The 22,694-nt window shown below is 44.6% G+C and overlaps 1 protein-coding gene and 1 long non-coding RNA gene across 22 annotated transcripts in view; one reads left to right on the top strand and one right to left on the bottom strand.

Moving 5' to 3' along the window:
* Window positions 1-14,454, top strand: part of pde4dip (phosphodiesterase 4D interacting protein) — a 119,530-nt gene extending 105,076 nt beyond the window's left edge. For 8 of the 21 annotated variants that reach the window (XM_036968460.2, XM_036968458.2, XM_036968459.2 and 5 more), the window contains 14 exons: window positions 4,645-4,898; window positions 5,012-5,143; window positions 5,369-5,593; window positions 6,199-6,441; window positions 6,901-7,032; window positions 7,145-7,264; window positions 9,772-9,961; window positions 10,028-10,272; window positions 10,517-10,794; window positions 11,013-11,153; window positions 11,472-11,610; window positions 12,086-12,132; window positions 12,355-12,438; window positions 13,857-14,454. In XM_036968460.2, the coding sequence (XP_036824355.2) occupies window positions 4,645-4,898; window positions 5,012-5,143; window positions 5,369-5,593; window positions 6,199-6,441; window positions 6,901-7,032; window positions 7,145-7,264; window positions 9,772-9,961; window positions 10,028-10,272; window positions 10,517-10,794; window positions 11,013-11,153; window positions 11,472-11,610; window positions 12,086-12,132; window positions 12,355-12,438; window positions 13,857-13,913 (2,287 nt within the window). In that variant the 3' untranslated portion in view covers window positions 13,914-14,454. Of the gene's footprint in view, window positions 1-4,644; window positions 4,899-5,011; window positions 5,144-5,368; window positions 5,594-6,198; window positions 6,442-6,900; window positions 7,033-7,144; window positions 7,265-9,771; window positions 9,962-10,027; window positions 10,273-10,516; window positions 10,795-11,012; window positions 11,154-11,471; window positions 11,611-12,085; window positions 12,133-12,354; window positions 12,439-13,856 lie in introns of those variants that run through there. The other 13 variants (XM_090232061.1, XM_090232060.1, XM_090232051.1 and 10 more) reach the window with 4 other exon arrangements.
* Window positions 1-22,694, bottom strand: part of LOC149984020 (uncharacterized) — a 468,468-nt gene that overhangs the window by 199,447 nt on the left and 246,327 nt on the right. The gene's annotated exons all lie outside the window — the stretch shown is intronic.

The raw sequence follows: 22,694 nt of genomic DNA, 5'->3' as shown, positions 1-22,694 counted from the left end.
ACAGGATCCAATTCAATTGGCAACATTTCAAGCTAGTTCTTATCACAAAAACAGAGGAAACTGTATTTGCTAGACCTCTTGTTTAAAGAGGTGGAAACACCACCTGATCTAAGTTACTGCACAGCAGATTTGGTATTTGTGGGACATTGATGGGCTTGTCTGTACTGGACTGGCCTGGGTAAGGTGCTGCTTACGAGACTGCACTAGTCATAGTCACAGCCCACACACACATTTGCGCATCCGTATCCTCATTCTATGTGTGTGTGTGTGTGCTGTGTGGCGGTGGTGGAGACAGCCAGCAGATCGGCCTACTCCCCTGGACGTCTCTGTCACCAGGTCTAATCTGAGGATTTACTCTGCTTTTCACCTGATTGCTTATGACCAGTCATCCCTCTATCCCTGTCTCCATCCCTCCCTCTGGCCCGTTCCCCCTTTCCTAACCTAACTAACACTCCGGGGATCACGTCCTTGGCAGTAAGCTAATGAGCACTCCTCGTTTAACGTGGGGACCCAGCTGAGAGGCGTTACCCCGGCGACGACCCCTCACGACGAGGACAACGACTGTCTCGCTGGTTTGGAGGAGCAGGAGGAGGAGGAGCAGAGAGGCCAGGATCGCGGCTCTCTGGCCCAGGGAGAAGGGCCTTTGGTGGGGCAGGCTGGCCAGGTGAGCAGGGGGCCCGAGCCCATAGCTCCACTCTGGAAGGCCATGCTGTCTAAGAGCAGCCCTCTGTACAGAGACTCTCTGTTCTCCTTCTCTCTGTGGGAGAGCCGGGCCCAGGAGAGAGAACTCGCCCTGCATAGAAAACACACTGAAAGAGAGAGAAGGGCCCTGCACAGGCAGCTGGAGAAGTAAGAATCTTACATTAATTGATTTAGTAACGTGAGAGTGATAGTAATCGTTAACTGTGTACTACATAGTAAGTCCTTCAGATGAGAAGCCAGTGCTGAACTGCATAATGTATGCACAAGTCCGCTGTGTGTGTGTGTGTTAGTGTGCGTGTGTGCGCGCGTGTGTGTGGGTGTTTAGAGGGATCAGCCTGGCACTTTTTTAGATTGGTGAGATGAGGTGACCTTCACCCTGCAATCAGGATGCTGCTATCAATTAATTAATTCAGCTGAGGGAGAACAGCCTGTGTGTTTATTTCTATGTGCGTATGTGTGTGTTTGCAACAGTATGACATGAATGCAACAGTATTTCATCAGTATCAGTGTCGTCTCTGGTTGCTATTGTCGGTAACTCTTCTTTATAGCAGTAGACTTTGGCAGTTGGAAAACATTGATTGTTGGGGGCATGTGTGTCCTCCACTGGGGTTCTCTCTCTCTCTCTGGTTTGTCACTTGATCAGTGATCCACGCAGAAAATCAACTAGTCTGATTAACTCACTGGTAGACCAGCAGACTGGACAGTTGGCTGTGAGTTGCTCATGTTGCTGACGACATCGGATCTCAATCCGATACACCACTGTGACTGTGATTGTTGGGGTGTAATCTCTTTGAAAACTACTGAGAGACAGATCTCTCCATTTCCCTCTTTTCCTTTCTTAAGTCTATCCACTATTTCTCTGCCTGTCTTTTTTCACTCAATCATCTTTGCCCTCTCTCTTTCTCAACCTCTCTAGTCCCTTCGCCCCCATGCTGGTAGAGTGGCTGGTTTTATAGCGTTAGCAACATTAGCGTTAAGGCAAACATGTTGAGTCAGGGCTGTGTGATGTCATCACTGCTAACCAGCCCCATGGGGACAATCATTGGAGAGGAGCATTGTGATTGGATGAACCCACTGCCCTCCCTCCGTCTCCCTCTGATCGTTGTGGCAGCAGCCTCAAACCGCCACGGGGGGATTTGGTTGCTGAGAAGCATCCTTTTTTTCTTTCCATCATGTGTGTGTGTGTGTGTGTGTGTGTGTGTGTGAGAGAGTGAGAATTAGCCAGTCATCCAGGCTACAGTGTTGTGGGCACGCGGACAAGACTCGCGCTGTCTTGTGTTTGTCACAAAGTGCCAGGCCTCCTTGTTCGCACACGCTTTTTCAGTTCTGCCCACGATTTTTCTATAGGATTGAGGTCAGGGCTTTGTGATGGCCACTCCAATACCTTGACTTTGTAGTCCTTTGCCACATCTTTGGAAGTATGCTTGGGGTCATTGTCCACTTGGAAGTTGAATTTGTGACCAAGCTTTAACAAGACTGATGTCTTGAGATGTTGCTTCAATATATCCACATCATTTTCCTACCTCATGATGCCATCTATTTCAATTGGCAACATTTCAAGCTAGTTCCTATCACAAAAACAGAGGAAACTGTATTTGAAAGACCTCTTGTTTAAAGAGGTGGAAACGCCACCTGATCTAAGTTACTGCACAGCAGATTTGGTATTTGTGGGACATTGATGGGCTTGTCTGTACTGTACTGGCCTGGGGATTACAGAGTGTCCCAGCCAGTTAGAGGGGCAGGCAGTGACAGACAGGGGCAGGCGGACAGAGACTTACGGACCAGAGCAGAACATTAGAGCACAGCAAGCTGCTAGCTATCTCTGGTCCAGGCTCATGCTGAAAAGGTAGTCGCTTTCTCTCTCTGGTCCAGGCTATTGCTGAAAGAACAGTCTCTCGTTCCCTCTTCTGAAGTAGTGGCACAGGCTGCATCTGAGATGACACTATGTCCTATTCCCAATACTGCACTACTTTTGACTCACATGCACTACTCAATTACTATTTGGTAGCATTGCCTTTAAATTGGTTAACTTGGGTGAAACGTTTCGGGTAGCCTTCCACAAGCTTCCCACAATAGGTTGGAAGAATTTTAGCCCATTCCTCCTGACAGAGCTGGTGTAACTGAGTCAGATTTGTAGGCCTCCTTGTTCGCACACGCTTTTTCAGTTCTGCCCACTATTTTTCTATAGGATTGAGGTCAGGGCTTTGTGATGGCCACTCCAATACCTTGACTTTGTAGTCCTTTGCCACATCTTTGGAAGTATGCTTGGGGTCATTGTCCACTTGGAAGTTGAATTTGTGACCAAGCTTTAACTTAATGACTGATGTCTTGAGATGTTGCTTCAATATATCCACATCATTTTCCTACCTCATGATGCCATCTATTTCAATTGGCAACATTTCAAGCTAGTTCCTATCACAAAAACAGAGGAAACTGTATTTGAAAGACCTCTTGTTTAAAGAGGTGGAAACGCCACCTGATCTAAGTTACTGCACAGCAGATTTGGTATTTGTGGGACATTGATGGGCTTGTCTGTACTGTACTGGCCTGGGTAAGGTGCTGCTTACGCGACTGCGCTAGTCATAGTCACAGCCCACACACACATTTGCGCATCCGTATCCTCATTCTGTGTGTGTGTGTGTGTGTGCGTGTGCGTGCGTGCGTGTGCTGTGTGGCGGCTGTGGAGACAGCCAGCAGATCGGCCTACTTCCCTGGACGTCTCTGTCACCAGGCCTAATCTGAGGACTTACTCTGCTTTTCACCTGATTGCTTACGACCAGTCATCCCTCTATCCCTGTCTCCATCCCTCCCTCTGGCCCATTCCCCCTTTCCTAACCTAACTAACACTCCGGGGATCACGTCCTTGGCAGTAAGCTAACGAGCACTCCTCGTTTACCGCGGCTCTCTGGCCCAGGGAGGAGGGCCTTTGGTGGGGCAGGCTGGCCAGGTGAGCAGGGGGCCCGAGCCCATAGCTCCACTCTGGAATGCCATGCTGTCTAAGAGCAGCCCTCTGTACAGAGACTCTCTGTTCTCCTTCTCTCTGTGGGATAGCCGGGCCCAGGAGAGAGAACTCGCCCTGTATAGAAAACACACTGAAGGAGAGAGAAGGGCCCTGCACAGGCAGCTGGACAAGTAAGAATCGTACATTTTTTGTTGTTGTAGTAAGAGATTGATAATAATCATTAATTGTGTACTATACAGTAAGTCCTTCAGATGAGTATCCAGTGCTGGACTGCAAACGGATACACAAGTCCGCTGTGTGTGTGCGTGTGTGTGTGCGAGTGTGTAGAGGGATCAGCCTGGCACTTGTTTAGATTGGTGAGATGAGGTGACCTTCACCCTGCAATCTTGATGCTGCTATCAATTAATTAATTCCGCTGAGTGGGAACAGCATGTGTGTCTTTCTTTTTTTAACCCACTGTGAATATTTCTTATTTTTCAATATTTTATGAATTTGTACCTCTTTAATACGTGTTCTATTTATTTTGTTTGGTTTCGTCCGGTCCTGTTCACTCTTGCAATGTGTATGCCTCTTGGCCAGGTCGCTATTGTAAATGAGAATTGGTTCTCAATTGACTTATCTGGTTCAATAAAGGTGAAATCGGATACAAATAAAATACAAATAAAATAAATGAGACCTTAAGTGAGCTGATGTGCCAGTCTGTCTGTATCAGCCTGGTGATTGGTCACCTCTGTGTCTCTGTTGATCCCTGTTTGTCTCTCTGTGGGCAGTAAGAAGCATCAGTGTCAGGAAGGATAGGATCATCAAACATCATTATTTGTCTGTACGGGCAGGACAGTAGAGTGACTAGGCCAGGACGGAACAGATAATGGCTTGATCATGCTTTGGTTGTCCCTCTGTCACTAGAGAGCAGATGTATGGCCATATGTGGGCAAGGACAAGATCACTGAATGTATCCCCGTATGTTTGTGTGTGTACAGGCTGAGTAAGGAGCTCCAACAAAAGGATAAGGTCATTGAGTCTCTCCAAGCCAAACTCAACCAGCGCCAGCCGCGCTCTGACACACCCTGCAGTAGCCATGCCCTCTCTGACACCACTGACCAATCAGACCGCATCTCATTTGTGTCTGATGATCAGGGCTCCACCAATGAGGACCTGGAGCTGTGCTCAGACATAGACGCAGCCAGCGAGTATGGCCAGGAAGACAGACGTGCCTCCCCTAGAGCCAGTACAGGTGCAGTAAACAATAGACACACACACGCACACGGACACACACCCATCCATATTTCGAATGCATGCCCAGTAGTGCACAACTTAACGGTCTTCTTTTCATTCATCATCTCTCAGATTCCCACTGTAACAGTGTGCCCATGTCACGCCACCCCTCCACCCCTCCATCCAACACTTCATCCCACAGACACCAGTCCTCCATCAGCTGTCTCAGCATGCAGCCGCCAGAGGACACACAGACCCAGACAGGTAGGCAGACAGACAGGAAGAGAGAGGAGGAGTGGAAGTGACTGCATTATTCAACACATTGTTATCATTGTCATTGTATCCACATTCTGTACTTTATCATGTCCAGACATTGTGAAGTGTTTTCTTCCCTCATTCCTCATACCTCTCCCGGTCCCACCCCTCTTTCTGTATCCCTGTCGTCTTTTCATCTCTATTTTCACCTGTATTTCTCCTCCATACCTCCAGGCCTCTACAGTGGGCCAGTGTCCCGTTCCCTCCCCACCCCTCCCCAGCCCCAACCCCAGCCTCTCTACCACCCAGACCTCTCCTCTCAGAGAGCCCCTCTGCTCTTTGACCCCTACACGGGCACCCTGCGACCCCATTACCATGGCAGCGGGCCCGTGGGCTTCTCCCTGGCAGAGGTTCACCGGGAGCTGCAGATGTTACAGAGACAGCTGGGAGATACTGAGCGTGCGTCACTCTGCTTGCACCTTGTGTGTGTGTGTGTGTGTGTGTGTGTGTGTGTAGGATGGAGTGGCTACATTTGTTAAGCTTTAAGCACTACATGAGGTTATAAGCTTTAAAATGTACTTTTAAAGTTTTGTATTACAGTTATAGTGTAATCTGGCACGGGGATAGTAGTATTAGTATCGTCGATAAACTTGATGTACAGTAAGTGAGTTTCACATTCAAAGCTCTGAACTATGCCCCATGGTAGTAATGTCAGACAGGACTGCAGGTGTATTGTCCTGTTGAGATTCCAGACGAGCAAGAATAAACATGTGAGTGTGTGTGCTAACCCACCACCCATTAGGCTTTTCCTCTGAATGAGGTAGGACGTGTCACATTGGCCTCTCCAGGCCCAAGTGTAATTGAGCAAGTTGATGTGCTGTATGGCTTTGAGCTAATTCATACCCAGCCTAACCCCACTCCTACAACGTAACTCTCCACCATCCTAACATCCCAACACTGGAGGTTCTGATAGTGTTTGGACGCTCTCTGAGGTATCTCTCACAACAAGCTGTCTGGCCAACCTGTTTATTCATGCTTGGGCTTTTCTCTCTTTCTTACTGCAGGTTTTTCAGTTCCTTCAGCCAAGCCGTTTATTGGCTTCCAGATGTCGGCAGATCCCTCCAGTTACCTGGCCCAGCCTCTGTCCTTCCACCCGTCTCCTCACAGTGGCCCCATGAAGGTGGGCACCAGCCTCCTGGAGAGCAGTGCAATGTGGGATATGGCTTACGGTGCTCAGCCAATTAGAATTGGCGCTGCTGATTTGTCATCAGGGTCGTCAGGATACCAGTCTGGCACCAGCCATACAGGTGTGTGTTTATCTGAGTTTTAATGTAAACGTGTGTGTGTGTGTGTGTGTGTACTTGTTTTCCTACATTCTCAGGACCCCAATGGTCAGACAATTCACCAGAATGCCCTGAAAGAGTCAGAAAACAATAACTTTTTTGAAAGGTTAGGTTTAGGGGTTTTGGGGTTAAGGCTGGGGTTAGGTTGAAGGTTTAGGGTTAGGGAAAATATAATTTTTAATGGTCAAAATTTCTACACTCCATAAAGTCCTGAAATGTAACAAAAACAAAGCTGTGTGTGTGTGTTTATGTATATGTTTTTTGGATGCCCTTTTAATAAATAAATAATTGTGTTTATACATATATATATATATATATATATATATATATATATATATATATATATATATATATATATATATTCTATACACATTTTTTAGGTTGTGAAATGTAACCAGTATTTTGTTGTGTGGTTTGGTGCAGGTTCTGACCTATTGAAGGAGCAGCTGAGGGAGATCAGGAGTCTACGTCAACGCCTGGAGGATTCCATCCAGACCAATGATCGCCTCCGACAGCAGCTGGAGGAGGGACTGGTCAACCAAGCCAGAGACAAAGGTACTAGACCACCAACCCACCGTTACTCAGATGTTGATATATTTTAGACATCCAACTTTGCAGTCACTAGTGAAATGTACTATCTCTCCTCATCCTTCTTCTTCTTCCTCAGGTGCCCCCACCAACATCTGCATCCAGGGCTTGGACTCTGTCAGCCAGCTTTCCAGTGAGATCAGAGCTCTGAAAGAGGAGAACCTCAGCCTGCAGGACAGACTCCAACAAGCCAGCAGAGGTAACTAACCGCCCCGGCTCCGAGTACTCTCATTACTCCCTAGTATACTCCTAATACACAAAATACTCTCAATACTCTTACACAGTGAGGGAGTTCGATTAAGCTGACGTGAGCAGGAAAAAGCGGCGAGGGAGGAGCGCACCTTTCAAATCGAACAGTAATCTGCTCTGCTTGGTCATGTTGCCAACAAGGCAGCATGATGCATCGTTCAGAAACATACAACATATCTTTTCCATAAAATATGCACTACCGTTCAAAAGTTTGGGGTCACTTAGAAATGTCCTTGTTTTTGAAAGAAAAGCATTTTTTTTGTCCATTAAAATAACATCAAATTGATCAGAAATACAGTGTATACATTGTTAATGCTGTACATGACTATTGCAGCTGTAAATGGCTGATTTGTAATGGAATATCTACATAGGCATACAGAGGCCCATTATCAGCAACCATCACTCCTGTGTTCCAATGGCATGTTGTGTTAGCTAATCCAAGTTTATCATTTTAAAAGGCTAATTGTTCAATAGAAAACCCTTTTGCAATTATGTTAGCACAGCTGAAAACTGTTGTTCTAATTAAAGAATCAATAAAACTGGCGTTCTTTAGACTAGTTGAGTATCTGAAGCATCAGCATGTGTGGGTTCGATTACAGGCTCAAAATGGCCAGAAACAAAGTGCTTTCTTCTGAAACTCGTCAGTCTATTCTTGTTCTGAGAAATTAAGTCTATTCAATAGGATAAATTATTAAGAAACTGAAGATCTGGTACAACGCTGTGTACTACTCCCTTCACCGAACAGCGCAAACTGTATCTAACCAGAATAGAAAGAGGAGTGGGAGGCCCCGGTGCACAACTAAGCAAGAGGACAAGTACATTAGAGTGTCTAGTTTGAGAAACAGACGCCTCACAAGTCCTCAACTGGCAAGCTTCATTAAATAGTACCCGCAAAACACCAGTCTATGTTTTGTGGGTACTATTTAATTAATAGTTTTTATTAATAATACTATTAATAGACCAACTTTACTCCACAAACAGAGACACATACAAAGCTCTCCCTCGCCTTCCATTTGGGAAATCTGACCATAATTCTATCCTCCTGATTCCTGCTTACAAGCAAAAACTAAAGCAGGAAATACCAGTGACTTGTTCAATATGGAAGTGGTCAGATGACGCGGATGCTGAGCTACAGGACTGTTTTGCTAACACAAAATGCAATATGTTCCGGGATTCATCCAATGGCATTGAGGAGTATACCATCTCAGTCACCGGCTTCATCAACAAGTGCATCGACGACTTCGTCCCCACAGTGACCGTAAGTACATATCCCAACTAGAAGCCATGGATTACAGGCAACATCCGCACCGAGCTAAAGGCTGGAGCTTTTAAGAAATCCCGCTATGCCCTCAGACGAACCATTTATCAGGCAAAGTGTCAATACAGGACTAATATTGAATCCTACAACACCGGCTCTGACGCTTGTCGGTTGTGGTAGGGCTTGTACACCATTATGGACTACAAAGGAAAACCCAGCCCAGAACTGCCCAGTGACGCGAGCCTACCAGATGAGCTAAATGCATTTCATGCTCGTTTCGAGGCAAGCAACACTGAAGCATGCATGAGAGCACCAGCTGTTCCGGACGACTGTGTGATCACGCTCACCATAGCCGATGTGAGGAAGACCTTTAAATAGGTCAACATTCACAAGGCCGCGGAGCAAGACAGATTACCAGGACGTGTACTCAGATTACCGAACAGTACCATGTGAGATTATACATTATGTCTACCTCTGAAGGTACATTATGTGTATTTTATTTCAATATTTTTACCCCTTTTTACCCCTGGGAACAATACTGTACCCTAACCGTACCCTTTTTTTCTGGGAGTGTGATTCACGAATGCAGTCAATGCTAACCCGGTTCAACCAGGGCATTAATCGAGTCCCCAGGTTCCGGCGGCCACGGCCTGACAGAGCTGCAGCGCCTATGGCGATGCGCCTAGGGGAGGGATCTCCTCTGGGCCCCGACGGATGGGACGGAAATTGATTCAGAGGAGCAGGAGGAGGCGAGTTTGATAAGGACTCACCCCGTTCCTGTACAAAGGACCGAAGACAGCCTTTTAACAAAATTACTTTTTAACATGTTTTCATGTCTTAAAAATGTTTTACCTTTGTTAAATAATTTGTTCACATTTTAAATGGCTTCTACAGAATTGGATGTTTTTACAAGAAAAAATACTTTTATTCCTGGTTGTTTCTATTGTTTTTAAATAAGCAACATGTACTTTTTAACAAATTTTAATGTAATATTCAAATGGCGTGTTTTATGCTATTATGCATATGTATAAAATGACGTACAAAAAATGAGCTGTTTTTAAAGGAAATGCAACAATCAAACTTTTTTTTAAGTCACCTCAATGAGAGAAGAATGATAAACATTAAGTGTTATGCCTCATTATACCATATTATTCCTTGTAATTTCTGTCTTGGTATCTGAGTTCCTCTGTACCCTCTAGACAGCAATAAGGAGGCGGAACAGCTGCGGGAGGCGTTGCTGTTGGGGCGTGCCCGTGTGAAGGAGGCAGAGTTAGAGACCGAGCGGTGGGCGGAGCCGGGCAGGAAACTGCAGAAGCAGACACAGGCTCAGACCCTGGAGATCACCCAGCTGAAACAGGACAGGCATAACAACCAGGAGGCCATCAAAAGGTAGGAGGTGTGTGTGTGTGTGTGTGTGTGTGTGTGTGTTTATAACTGTGTTGTGTGCGTCCCCAGGTTGCAGCACGAGGTGAATGTCTTTGAGCAGCAGGTGTGTGAGAGCCATGGCCTTATCCACTCTCTACAGTATAAGCTCCAGATGTACCACAGAGTGTGTGGCGTCCCAAAGAATACACATACAGGTGAACGGTCACACTCAGGGGAGTCTGCGCCCTTTGACACCAGGGACCTGCATGTTCAGCTGGGGCAGCAGTTGACCTCTGCGACATGCCCTCCTGCAGCGAAGAGACAGCTCTTCCACGGTGAGAGCGAGGGAGTGCTACGCTGCATGCATTCTGGGATACGGTTACCATTGTTACCACATATTCTACCACACTTATTGGCACTTAACAAAGTGTCCGAAATTGCACTCTATTCCTGCCTATATAGTGCACTACTTTTGCCCAGAGCCTAAGTAGTAGTGAACTAGTTAAGGAATAGGGCAACATGCCATTTGAGATTTACCCCAACTCTAACACTGATTCTCCACTCTTCCTCTCCTCACAGACCCTGCTCTCTCTCCCCCTGTCCGAGAGACTGAACTCTTCAGCCCTGCTTCCCCTCTCTCCCCCACACTGGATCCCCAGGAGACTGACTCTTCTCTGGAGGGCCAAGAACCAGACGTCTCTTTTACAAACCGTAATGGCCGCTACGCTGTAGGGCACGTTGATGACTTCCATGCCCTACAGCAGCAGATGCTGGAGGGACACGTCCTCATCGGCAAGATGGAGGCTGCCCTCCAGGCCACTGCCAACCATGCTCTCCTGGAGCTCAGCCTGGATAAGGTGAGAGGTCAGGGGTCCTTTAGAGGTTAGAGGAGCAGCAGACATTTTACAGAGGAGTTAATGATCCCGAGAGTAACTTTTAGATCATTGGTTGAAATTCAACAAACTATAGCTAGTTAAACTGAAAATATGTCACACTTTTGTATTGTTATCCTGTGTTTTAGTTAGATTTGTTTAGTCAAACTGTCTCTGTGCATGTATCTTTCTCTGTGTGTCAGCCTGCGGATCCTGGCTTCGCGAGTAGACTGCTGACCAGCACTAAGACCCTGCGGCAGATCCTTGAGGAAGCCAACTCCTTGCTCAGAATGTTCTGGAGGGCAGCCCTGCCCAGTTGTGAGGGGTACCCTCAGAGCACCAAGGTCAGAAACACATACTCTTTATAAAGCATTCATAAAGCATTCATAATGCCTTCATGTGCATGACATACAGAGACACTGTCCACTCTTTATGTTCGTTTGCAAAGGTTTACGTTAAGGGGATTTGCTTTCTCTGTTAGCGTGTTGCGCGTGTGAAGTTAATGATCATTGTTTAGAGTTTGTGTGCTTTAGTGGTGACTTTGTTTATACATTTGTCACGTCACTCCAGGTGAAATCACTGTAACCTCACTGCTCTTTACAGGTGTGTGTACATGTTTGAAATGTGACAGTGTGTTTTTTTGACAATCTGTGTGTGTCTAGGAGCTGTCTCTAAAGGATGAGGTCCACACGCTCCGTCAGCGGCTCTCACAGCAGGAGGAGGCTCTAAGGGACGCCATGGAGACCCTGAAGAGCTCCAACCGCACCAAAGACAGCATGGAACACTTCATCGTCAGCCAACGTGAGTGACTCTCACTACTCTCGTCTCAATTACTCGTGTTCTCTTCCCCCACTATTCACCACTTTACCTCTCCCCTCCCCTCCTCTGTTTTCTTCTTTCTCTCCCCCTCTCCTGTCTTATTCTATTATTTTCATATTGTCCGCCTCATATGCACAGTCATGTATCTTCCTGTTTGTTTATTCCTTTGTTCATAATTTCTCCCCCCTCATTCCTCTCTCTCGCTCGCACACCCGTTGTTTCTCTTTCTTTCTCTTTCACTGCCCTCTCCCTCTGTCGTGGACCGACTCATCTCTCTCCAACTCTTTCTTTCTCTCTCTGTCTCTTCATAATTGAATGTCCTTCATCCTCTGGCCCTCAGCGCAGACTCTGTAATGGCTCAGTGATATGACTCGTTTGTGTTTGCATGTGTGTGTGCTGAAGTGATGGGCGACAGTCACAGATGAATCAGAACTGTTTTGTCCCTGGTTGTTTACAGTGTCGACAACAAAGGATGTCTTGAAGAAGGCACGGACAAATTTAGAGGTGAGCTCACTCTTTTTACAGGGTCTGGCTTATTTTGTTCTTCTCGTACCCTCTATAAGGCTGTTGTTTGACTCATTTCTATGTCATGCACTCTTTAGAAAAATCACTGTTAGAGAAAAAGAGCAGATGGAATACCTATCTCACCCGCCCTCCTCTCTCACCTCACCTGCACTTTATCTACCTCTGTCTCGCTCCCTCTTGCTCTACCTTGAGTTATTCCAGGAGAACAAGCAGAGAATGTCCTCCACTTCTCCCCCCCTTCCTCCTCCTCTTTGTCCTCTTCCTCCTGTCCCTGGGTTGGTAAAGGTACTGCTTCCTGGCTTGCCGTGCCTGTCAGTGTGCCTGTATCAGCTTCCTGTAATCCACCCTTCCTTTAACCACCATCTAGAGGTCTTCATGGATCCACCTGTACCCGAATACCCGAGACCTGATCTGGGACCCGAGTGGGTCCAGATCCAGAATTCTAAATAATGTCACGGGTTGGGGTCGGATTTATTATGACTGTATGGGTAATTTTAACTGACTTGTCCGGAATGGGCCGTATAGATCTGAACTTGACTGCTACAGTAGAGAGAGAGAGAGAGAGAGAGATTTTTAAAATGTATGCTCCTGCTCTTGCTTTTCATGAGAGTGGAGTGTGGTGCGTGTAGCTTGTTGTTGGCCAATCATGAGTCATCAATGCGGCAATAGGCTACAGTCATAGAGCTCACTCCGTGTGTGGCAAAGGTTAGGAGATATATAATCAATGGAAGATGGAATTACAATGACAGAATTTAAAGTTAAAGGAGAAGGATAGGCTACAACGACCAAGAGCCAACAGGTAGGGTCTACTTAATATTCTGAATGGAGTTGTTGTTATTTTTAACTGTACGATTAGAAAATGTGTGCACTGCAGCCTGTTAGCCTAGCTAGCTAACATTAGCTAGTTTAACTAGCTTCTCGCGGGTTGGTGTAGTCAAATCAGGTACTACGTAATCATATTTTATGATAAATAACCTACCTATGGCAATTATTAGTCTACTATAGTGTGAGTCGGCTTGGTTGGTTGCTGTCTCATCTCTCGCTCCCTCCTCCCTGTTTCAATCGCTCACAGTACAGCCCCTCCCTGCCTGCTAGAGTGGCACCTCTCTCCCTCCTCTTGCGCTTTATCAGCTCTGGTTAGTAAAGTAGCTCAAAAAATACATTTTCTGCTGCTTCCCTCACTCAGGTCAGATCGAGTCTGGATCCAACCAGATCTATATACGAAACAGGTGTAGTTGTCCGGGTGGCAAAGCTCCAGGTCCATTTCGGAACCTGCGAAGACCTCTACCACTATCCTTTAACAGTAGAACGCCCCCTACTGGCATTAAACAGCAGTACATGATCCCCTCTTTGACTCTCACTTAGTTAATGTTTTTTTTTGTAATACCATTGTACAGATAACATCTTCTAACACCTCCTTATTGGGATCATACTTGTTGTAGGCCTACCATCAGCAGATTTAAGTTACCCTAATTTAATTTGCTAGTGTCTAAGTATGAGTGTATTAATATTACACTGGTTAGGAATTAAAGAAGTATGTGCATTATTTTAGTAATTTTTGTTAAAAATCTTTAATGGAGGGTTTTCATTGTCTTACTTCAGATAGCGCAATGACTCAGCATAACATAAGTCATGACATTACATAGTAACATGAACTATAAGTATGCTGACCCTTCCTCCTTTTGCCTCTTCCTCCCACTCAGGTGAAATCCCAAGAGGCTTCTGTGAGCTCACCCATTCTGCTGGTTCGGGTGTTGTGAAGCAACAGATAAAGGCTCCATCACCCAGAACTCCTACCGTGGCCCAGTAATACCCAGGGTCTGACCCAGGGGGTTAACAGACTGCACCCCCCACAGCCATCCTCTTTGTGATGCACCAGCTTCAGCGTCCTCCTAATACTGGGAGACAGGACAGGACTCTTCCTGTTTTAAAGGAAACAAAGGTCTCTGGTTAAATAGGGGGGACACTACAGTTGAGGGGAGACAGTCTGATAGTCAGTAGAGGTTCAACCAGGTGTTCTCTGTGATGTCGACAACTGTCTATCTCAGGTGTTATGTATAGCTTTTGTAGGTGCTACGAAGGTTTCTCAACTGAAGTGTTTCCCCTATTTTACCTGATATACAGTACCAGTCAAAGTTTGGACACACCTACTCATTCAAAGGTTCTTTATTTGTACTATTTTCTACATTTGAGATAATAGTGAAGACATCAAAACTATGAAATAACACATATGGAATCATGTAGTAACCAAAAAAAGTGTTAAACAAATCAAAATAAATTTTATATTTGAAATTCTTCAAAGTAGCCACCTTGCCTTGATAACAGCTTTGCACACTCTTGGCATTCTCTCATCCAGCTTCATGAGGTAGTCACCTGGAATGCATTTCAATTAACAAGTGTGCCTTGTTAAATGGTCATTTGTGGAATTTCTTTTCTTAATGCGTTTGAGCCAATCAGTTGTGTTGTGACAAGGTAGGGGTGGTATACAGAAGATAGCCCTATTTGGTAAAATACCATGTCAATATTATGGCAAGAACAGCTCAAATAAGCAAAGACAAATGACAGTCCATCATTACTCATAGTCACGAAGGTCAGTCAATCCGTAAAATGTTAAGAACTTTGCACATTTCTTCAAGTGCAGTCACAAAAACCATCAAGTGCTATGATAAAACTGGCTATCATGAGGACCGCCACAGGAAAGGACGAACCAGAGTTACCTCTGCGGCAGAGGATAAGTTCATTAGAGTTACCAGCCTCAGAAATTGCATCCAATTAAGCCTTCATGGGAGAATTGCTGCAAAGAAACCACTACTAAAGGACATCAATAAGAAGTAACACAAGCAATGGACATTAGTGGTGGAATATATATATATAGATAGATAGATAGAAAGAGTACCAGTCAAAAGTTTGGACTCAGCCACTCATTCAAAGGTTTTTCTTTATTTTTACTATTTTCTACATTGTAGAATAATAGTGAAGACATGAAACCTATGAAATAACACATATGGAATCATGTAGTAACCAAAAATGTGTTAAACAAATTAAAATTGATTTTAGATTTGAGATTATTCAAAGTAGCCACCCTTTGCCTTGATGACAGCTTTGTACACTCTTGGTATTCTTTCAACCAGCTTCACCTGGAATGCTTTTCCAACAGTCTTGAAGGAGTTCCCACATATTTGACCCGATTCAGGAAACTAGTCGTATGTCGCAAGTCACGACTTCACAGGAGAGCCATTTAAAAAAAATCAAAATGAGATTTTTGACAGAAATGCTTTCTCGAACATGTGAACTTTCATGTGCCTTAGTAACCAACTTCTATGCCATCTGTAAATAGGAATACAATTGTTAAATTAAGAGCCTTGTTGGTTAAGCCACAGAAAAAGTCAGCAACCTTCCCACTAGCCGTGATTGGTTGAGATAATGAGTGGGCTGGACATGCCGAGCCATATAGAAGGCTTCTTTCTGTCTATTTGAGCTCGACAGTCTGTGTTGGTAATCCTGTCAAACGCAGCTTTTTTTATGCATTGTGTAGTGAAGCTGCATAAGTGTTGCTCTCCACTTTCTGGAGGATCAAGTTTTGAAATCAGTGGAATTAGAGTATGATAGCTACAACTAAGGGCAACCGTGCATGATGATGTATACAGGTAAGATAGTCTAGCATTAGCTTGCTACTGTTTGCTAACCCCATTACATACACATTTGCGCAACTGCGGCAAACAAACAGGGCTGCAATGAAAACTAATGGGACTGTAGCGATTGTGTTGGCCTCACAATCTGCGGTGTGAACTACATTTCTATTCAACCATTGTATGACATGGTAATGGCCCGATAGTTTTGGAGAAAAATTGAAAAAACGGATCCTCCGACCATAGCCGGAAATCCCAGGGACACGACCACCCCATCCTGGGAAAAATATGATTTGTCCCCCCGAATATATCACTGTAAACATAACTATGTAATTTAAATAATATTATAATAATAATGAAAGCACTTGTGCTGATTATAAACACTTAATAGCGCGTTTTTAAGTTTCAAAATATTGCGGACCCCCCCCGCCCTTTGCCTCACAATGGTTTGATCCACTTCCTCCCACCCTCAACAGTGGCACATGATGCAGGTACTGTGCATGTGTGGGAATCTGACAGAGTCTGTCATTGGTGGCTGACCTCCAGTAAGTAGTTCAAACAAAGGATATGTTAGACATTTCTTTACTTCTACCACTCAATACAAGAAAACACATTTAGAACCGTCGCCAGTCTTCATTTTTTGCTGCTTTAAATTACAGGTCACTCTCTATGTTAGCTAGTGGTTAGCTGATGTTTGCTAGCTACCTACAGTAACATCAACCAGTGTTTGCAGCTATTTGAATTTGAGTCAATGAGAGAAGCTAGCAATGCAATGTAGTGTTCCTTAGCTGGCGAGGTGACAGAGGGTTCGTGTCTACCATCTAAAAGGCACTCAATGCACGTAACTAACGTGAGGTTAATCCAGTCAAAGATGCACATTTGACCACCCTGAAATCCCCATGTCCAACAAGGTGGACTGTGTGGAATACTGCTATTAGAGCTGTGCTAGGGCAGTATGAGCAGGTACTAAGCAGCCTAGAGGAGATGGCAAAAACTGAATCCAAGACAGCTTCAACTGCCAGTGGCTTATTTGAGCACTTCAGCAAAGGCAAGACTGTGTTGGGCCTCACACTTGCCTTTGTTGTTCTTGGAGAGCTTGAATGACTAAACATTTCACTGCAGAAGAAAACTCAGACTGTCTCTGGTATGCAGGTTGCAGTCGAGTGTGTGCAGTCATCTCTTAGGGGCAAGAGAAATGATGAAAGCTACCTTGCACTGTATGCGAAAGCAATAACATTGATTGACACCATTGAACTCATTGAGACACACCCAAGACGATTTGCTGGCAAAACAGTGTATCACTATTGGGCACCAAGTGTTGGATGGTATGGAGGTTCAACTTGGTGACCATCCTGCAAAAGTTGGAAAGAGCGCTTCTCACGGGGGAGTTGGATGAGTCTCTAGATCAGTACCCTGAGATGAACATAGATTATCTTTCAGTGCAGTTGCCTCTTTCGCAACAAATACAGCATTGGAGAAGCAGCATAGGTCCTCAGGAGGCTTCCAGTGGAGGTGCAGGGGTAGTTTGACCAAGTTGAGGTGCTGATCAGAATTTTGATTGTGTTGCCAGTGTCTTCATGTGAGTCTGAGAGGAGTTTCAGTGCACTCCGCAGTTTAAAGACTTGGCTACGGGCTAGCATGGGCCAAGAGAGACTGAACTGCGCAGTTGTCTGTAATGTACATAAAGACAGGCTGGACAGTCTCGAGCGAAAATATCTGCCAGCAATTTGTTGGATCCATTGAAACCCGCAAACATATGTTTGGTTATTTTGTTCAGTAGTGTGTGTATAGCAATGGTTCTCAACAGTTTTTGGGTACTGGAACCCCTGCATATTTTGAGGCAAGGCGGGCAAGGTTTTGAGCGGTCCTCAGGGATCTCCACTCCTATATTATATGTAAAGTTACTGGAATCCTTGTGGATCTGAATACATTCATTACACTTTTTTATTTCACGGACCCCTTCCAATTTCACCAGGGACCCAATGGAGTCCACGGACCCCTTCCAATTTCACCAAGGACCCAATGAAGTCCACGTACCCCTTCCAATTTCACCAGGGACCCAATGGAGTCCACAGACCCCTTCCAATTTCACCAGGGACCCAATGGAGTCCACGGACCCCTTCCAATTTCACCAGGGACCCAATGGAGTCCACGGACCCCTGTTTAAGAACCCCTGGTGTATAGTATGATATTTGTTCAGTAGTTTTCAGTTTTTAGTACATGACAAAACACTTACTAATTATTTATTTTATGTTATTTTATTTAAAATGACATACTTTGTGTGACATACTTGCCCATAGCTGCTGTTTAAAGAGTTGAGACACTGACTGAACAATAAATAAGTATTTTTGAAGGGTATTTTGGTTGATTTTATTTGGGTTATTCATTGAAGTAGTTATTTCGCTTTTAGAACTGTACTTATTTTGAGCTTTTGGTTCTTGTTAAGCTATTGTGCCACACACATATTTAATGACTATATAAATGTATCAGAAAAAGTCAAATAAAAAGGTCAATTCAATACGGAGACCAACTTTGTGATGGTTCTCAATGGAGATTATTTTAGATGAGATCGCACCATGTTCATTGTATTTACAAAAACTGCACCCATACAGTGTACAGTACCATTTCCACCTACTGGCCTTTCTTGGTGTTGCTGGTTGTAAATACAAATATCTGCATACATACTGGACTGATAAGGAACACTGCTATAACTGTTATTAGTAGTAGTATTATAATGATTTAAACATTTGAACAAGTTGGGACAACCCTTCAGTTAACTACCTATCAATTATCCAGTAGTAGTAATTATGGTTCCTCAATATACATTTAACATATTACAACGTAGGCTATGTGTTACAGCACTACTTTTGGTGTTCCCCTCAGGAATGGCTATTGAGAAAATGTCATGTAATTGTCCCCTCCAAAGTTGATATCAGATTTTCGCCCCTGCCTCCGGAGCTGTACGTTAAATTGTGATGTGTCATGACGTAACGTATAGCACGCATAGAGCAACTCATTCTTTGACATACAGCCTCGCTCCACCAGGTGAGCGCTTCTCTCACAGTTTAAAAATAAGAAAGGGACAGGGTGAGGGGGGATACCTAGTTAATTGCCCAACTGAATGCATTCATTTTTTGCGTCATCACTTCAAGCCATCATGACTCTCAAAAGCCGCAACAGCCGGTGTTTACTTCTGAAGATAACTTTAGTGCCACCCTAAAAACCGGATTTAAAATTCGACACAAACCTTCAAATAGGTAATGACACATTATATAAACTCTTTATAGTGTTTAATTTACATTTTAGAGGTGATAAATTGGACAGATTGGGTGAAAAAATCAGTTTCCCCACACGGCTTATCTCCCACTTTCCCTATGACGCAGTAGGTTTCGCTTCCCCAGCCGCCATTTTTAAAAGACCCAACGGAGCTCATTGCCTTCTTCAATCATGGAGAGACGAACGTCATTGATTTTGCTGGAAAGGGGAGAAATCTTGCTTTTCAATGGTATTTATATTACAGTTGACCTGGAAATATTACGTTACAGCGCGACGTACAGAAATGCGGTAGCTTACAGTACATTTTCAGATATTGACAGAAAGTGGTTTAATTTCAAGCTAAAGCGTACTGTTATCTAGCTAGCTAATGTTAGCTGGCTGGCTCCCTAGCTGATGATATTGTTCGTATCCCAGAGCCGTATTCATGCAGGGTAGTAACGACATGATTTGGCACTGTGTTCATTGTTATTTAACTAGCTAACTTTAGCTGGCTGGCTCGTTAGCTAACATGTGTACAACACCCATTGAATATGGCCAGTGTCAGTAAACGTCTGCAAAAAAAGCTAAATGAAATTGTTGCCAGCAGAGCTGGTTAGGCTATTTTCATGTTACCCATCAGTAAACAAATCATCGGCCAAAGTGTCAAGTGTGCATTCCGAGAGCAAAACAAGATGGGTGGGGCTAAAGCTTAAGAGGGTGTGAACGATGCTGAATGGATGTAGACAAAGCTCTTCACTAGATACCAAAACATTCAAAGGCCATTTTCTCAGAAGTGAGTTAAGAAATTGATCAACTTTCAGAGCAGAATTACTTACCCATTGTTCCTCAAATGCAGTGTATGATATACCATTTGGTAGCACTTAGTCTCTACTTTTATCCAATGTAAAAAACACAATGTCAAATTTTTCTGCATAAGACCGAATCCAGGTGGTGAGTCACATACAGTTGAAGTTGGAAGTTTTTTATACACGTTAGCCAAATATATTTAAACTCAGTTTTCCACAATTCCTGACATTTAATCCTAGTAAAAATTCCCTGTCTTAGGTCAGTTAGGATCACCATTTTATTTTAAGAATGTGAAATGTCAGAATAATAGTATAGAGAATTATTTATTTAAACTTTTAGTTATTTCATCACATTCACAGTGGGTCAGAAGTTTACATACACTCAATTAGTATTTGGTGGCATTGCCTTTAAATTGTTTAATTTGGGTCAAACATTTTCGGTAGCCTTCCACAAGCTTCCCACAATAAGTTGGGTGAATTTTGGCCCTTTCCTCCTGACAGAGCTGGTGTAACTGAGTCATGCTCGCACATGCTTTTTCAGTACTGCCCACAAATCTATAGGTTTGAGGTCAGAGCTTTGTGATGGCCACTCCAATACCTTGACTTTGTTGTCCTTAAGCCATTTTGCCACAACTTTGGAAGTATGCTTGGGGTCAATGTCCATTTGGAAGACGGATTTGCGACCAAGCTTTAACTTCCTGACTGATGTCTTGAGGTGTTGCTTCAATAATTTTCCACCCTCATGATGCCATCTACTTTGTGAAGTGCACCAGTCCCTTCTGCAGCAAAGCACCCCCACAACATGATGCCGCCACCCCCTTGCTTCACAGTTGGGATGGTGTTTTTTGGCTCACAAGCCTGACCCTTTCTCCTCCAAACATAATGATGGTCATTATGGCCAAACAGTTCAATTTTTGTTTCATCAGACCAGAGGACATTTCTCACAAAAGTGCAATCTTTGTCCCCATGTGCAGTTGTAAACCGCAGTCTGGCTTTTAATTTTTTTACAATTAAATGTTACCCAATTTTCTCCCCAATTTCGTGATATCCAATTGTTAGTAGTTACTATCTTGTCTCATCGCTACAACTCCTGTACGGACTCGGGAAAGACAAAAGTCGAAAGCCATGAGTCCTCCGAAACACAACCCAATTAAGCCGCACTGCTTCTTAACACAGCGCGCATCCAATCCGGAAGCCAGCCGCACCAATATGTCGGAGGAAACACCGTGCACCTGGCGACCTGGTTAGTGCGCACTGCGCCCGGCCCGCCACAGGAGTCGCTGGTGCGCGATGAGACAAGGATATCCCTACCGGCCAAACCCTCCCTAACCCGGACGATGCTAGGCCAATTGTGCGTCGCCCCACGGACCTCCCGGTCTTGGCTGGCTGCGACATAACCTGGGCGCGAACCCAGAGTCTCTGGTGGCACAGTGAAGCAATGCTAGACCACTGGAGTTTTTTGAGCAGTGGCTTCTTCCTTGCTGAGCGGCCTTTCAGGTTATGTCGATATAGGACTCGTTTTATTGTGGATATAGATACTTTTGTAACAGTTTCCTCCAGCATCCTCACAAGGTCCCTTGCTGTTGTTCTGGGGTTGATTTGCACTTTTCACACAAGTACGTTCATCTCTAGGAGACAGAACGCGTCTCCTTCCTGAGCGGTATGACAGCTGCGTGGTCCCATGATGTAGGCAGCAGCCTCTAATGTGCTAGTGATGGCTGTTTAACAGTCTGATGGCCTTGAGATAGAAGCTGTTTTTTCTCTTGGTCCCAGCTTTGATGCACCTGTACTGACCTCGCGTTCTGGATAATAGCTGTTTGAACAGGCAGTGGCTCGGGTGGTTGATGTCCTTGATGATCTTTTTGGCCTTCCTGTGACATCGGGTGCTGTAGGTGTCCTGGAGGGCAGGTAGTTTGCCCCTGGTGATGCATTGGGCAGACTGCACCAACATCTGGAGAGCCTTGCAGTTGCGGGCGGTGCTGTTGCCATACCAGGCGGTGATACAGCCTGATGGGATGCTTTCAATTGTGCATCTGTAAAAGTTTGTGAGGGTTTTAGGTGACAAGCCAAATTTCTTTAGCCTCCTGAGGTTGAAGAGGCTCTGTTGCGCTTTCTTCACCACACTGTCTGTGTGGGTGGTCCATTTCTGTTTGTCAGTGATGTGTATGCCAAGAAACTTGAAGCTTTCCACCTTCTCCGGTGCGGCCCCATCGATGTAGATAGGGGAGTGCATCCCCCTGTTTCCTGATGTCCTTTTAACAAGGCACATCTGTTTATTGAAATGCATTCCATAAAGCTGGTTGAGAGAGTGCCAAGCGTGTGCAAAGTTGTCATCAAGGCAAAGGGTGGCTACTTTGAAGAATCTCAAATATAAAATATATATTGATGTGTTTAACAGGTTTTTGGTTAGTACATGATTCCATGTTATTTCATAGTTTTGAAGTCTTCACTATTATTCTACAATGTAGAAAATAGTACAAATAAATACAATTACTGGAATCAGTAGGTGTGTTCAAACTGTTGACTGGTACTCTTATTTATTTACATTTTTTCCCCATTTTGTTATTGAATGTTTAATACAATATACCTGCAGTGAAGCTGCTCAACAACTACATCACATTGTTAGATGACTAGACTCCCATCCAGAGCGACACACAGAACCAAGTAGGGTCAACTCCCTGATCAAGGGCACGTCGGCAGATCTCCCACAAAGTAAAAAAACTGGGACCCAAACCAGGTATTGATCAGCCCAACCGCCAGCCCTCCAAGATCCCTCCCCCCACAGTTCCCCAAGAGCTGCCCCTCAACCATCTGAGACCCCACCCACACACACCCCCAAATTAAAAATATA

The sequence above is a fragment of the Oncorhynchus mykiss genome, chromosome 4 (assembly GCF_057628025.1).
Source record: "Oncorhynchus mykiss isolate SJ-2025 chromosome 4, ASM5762802v1, whole genome shotgun sequence".
NCBI classification, from domain to species: Eukaryota; Metazoa; Chordata; class Actinopteri; order Salmoniformes; family Salmonidae; genus Oncorhynchus; species Oncorhynchus mykiss.
This window is presented reverse-complemented; position numbering and strand designations above follow the sequence as displayed.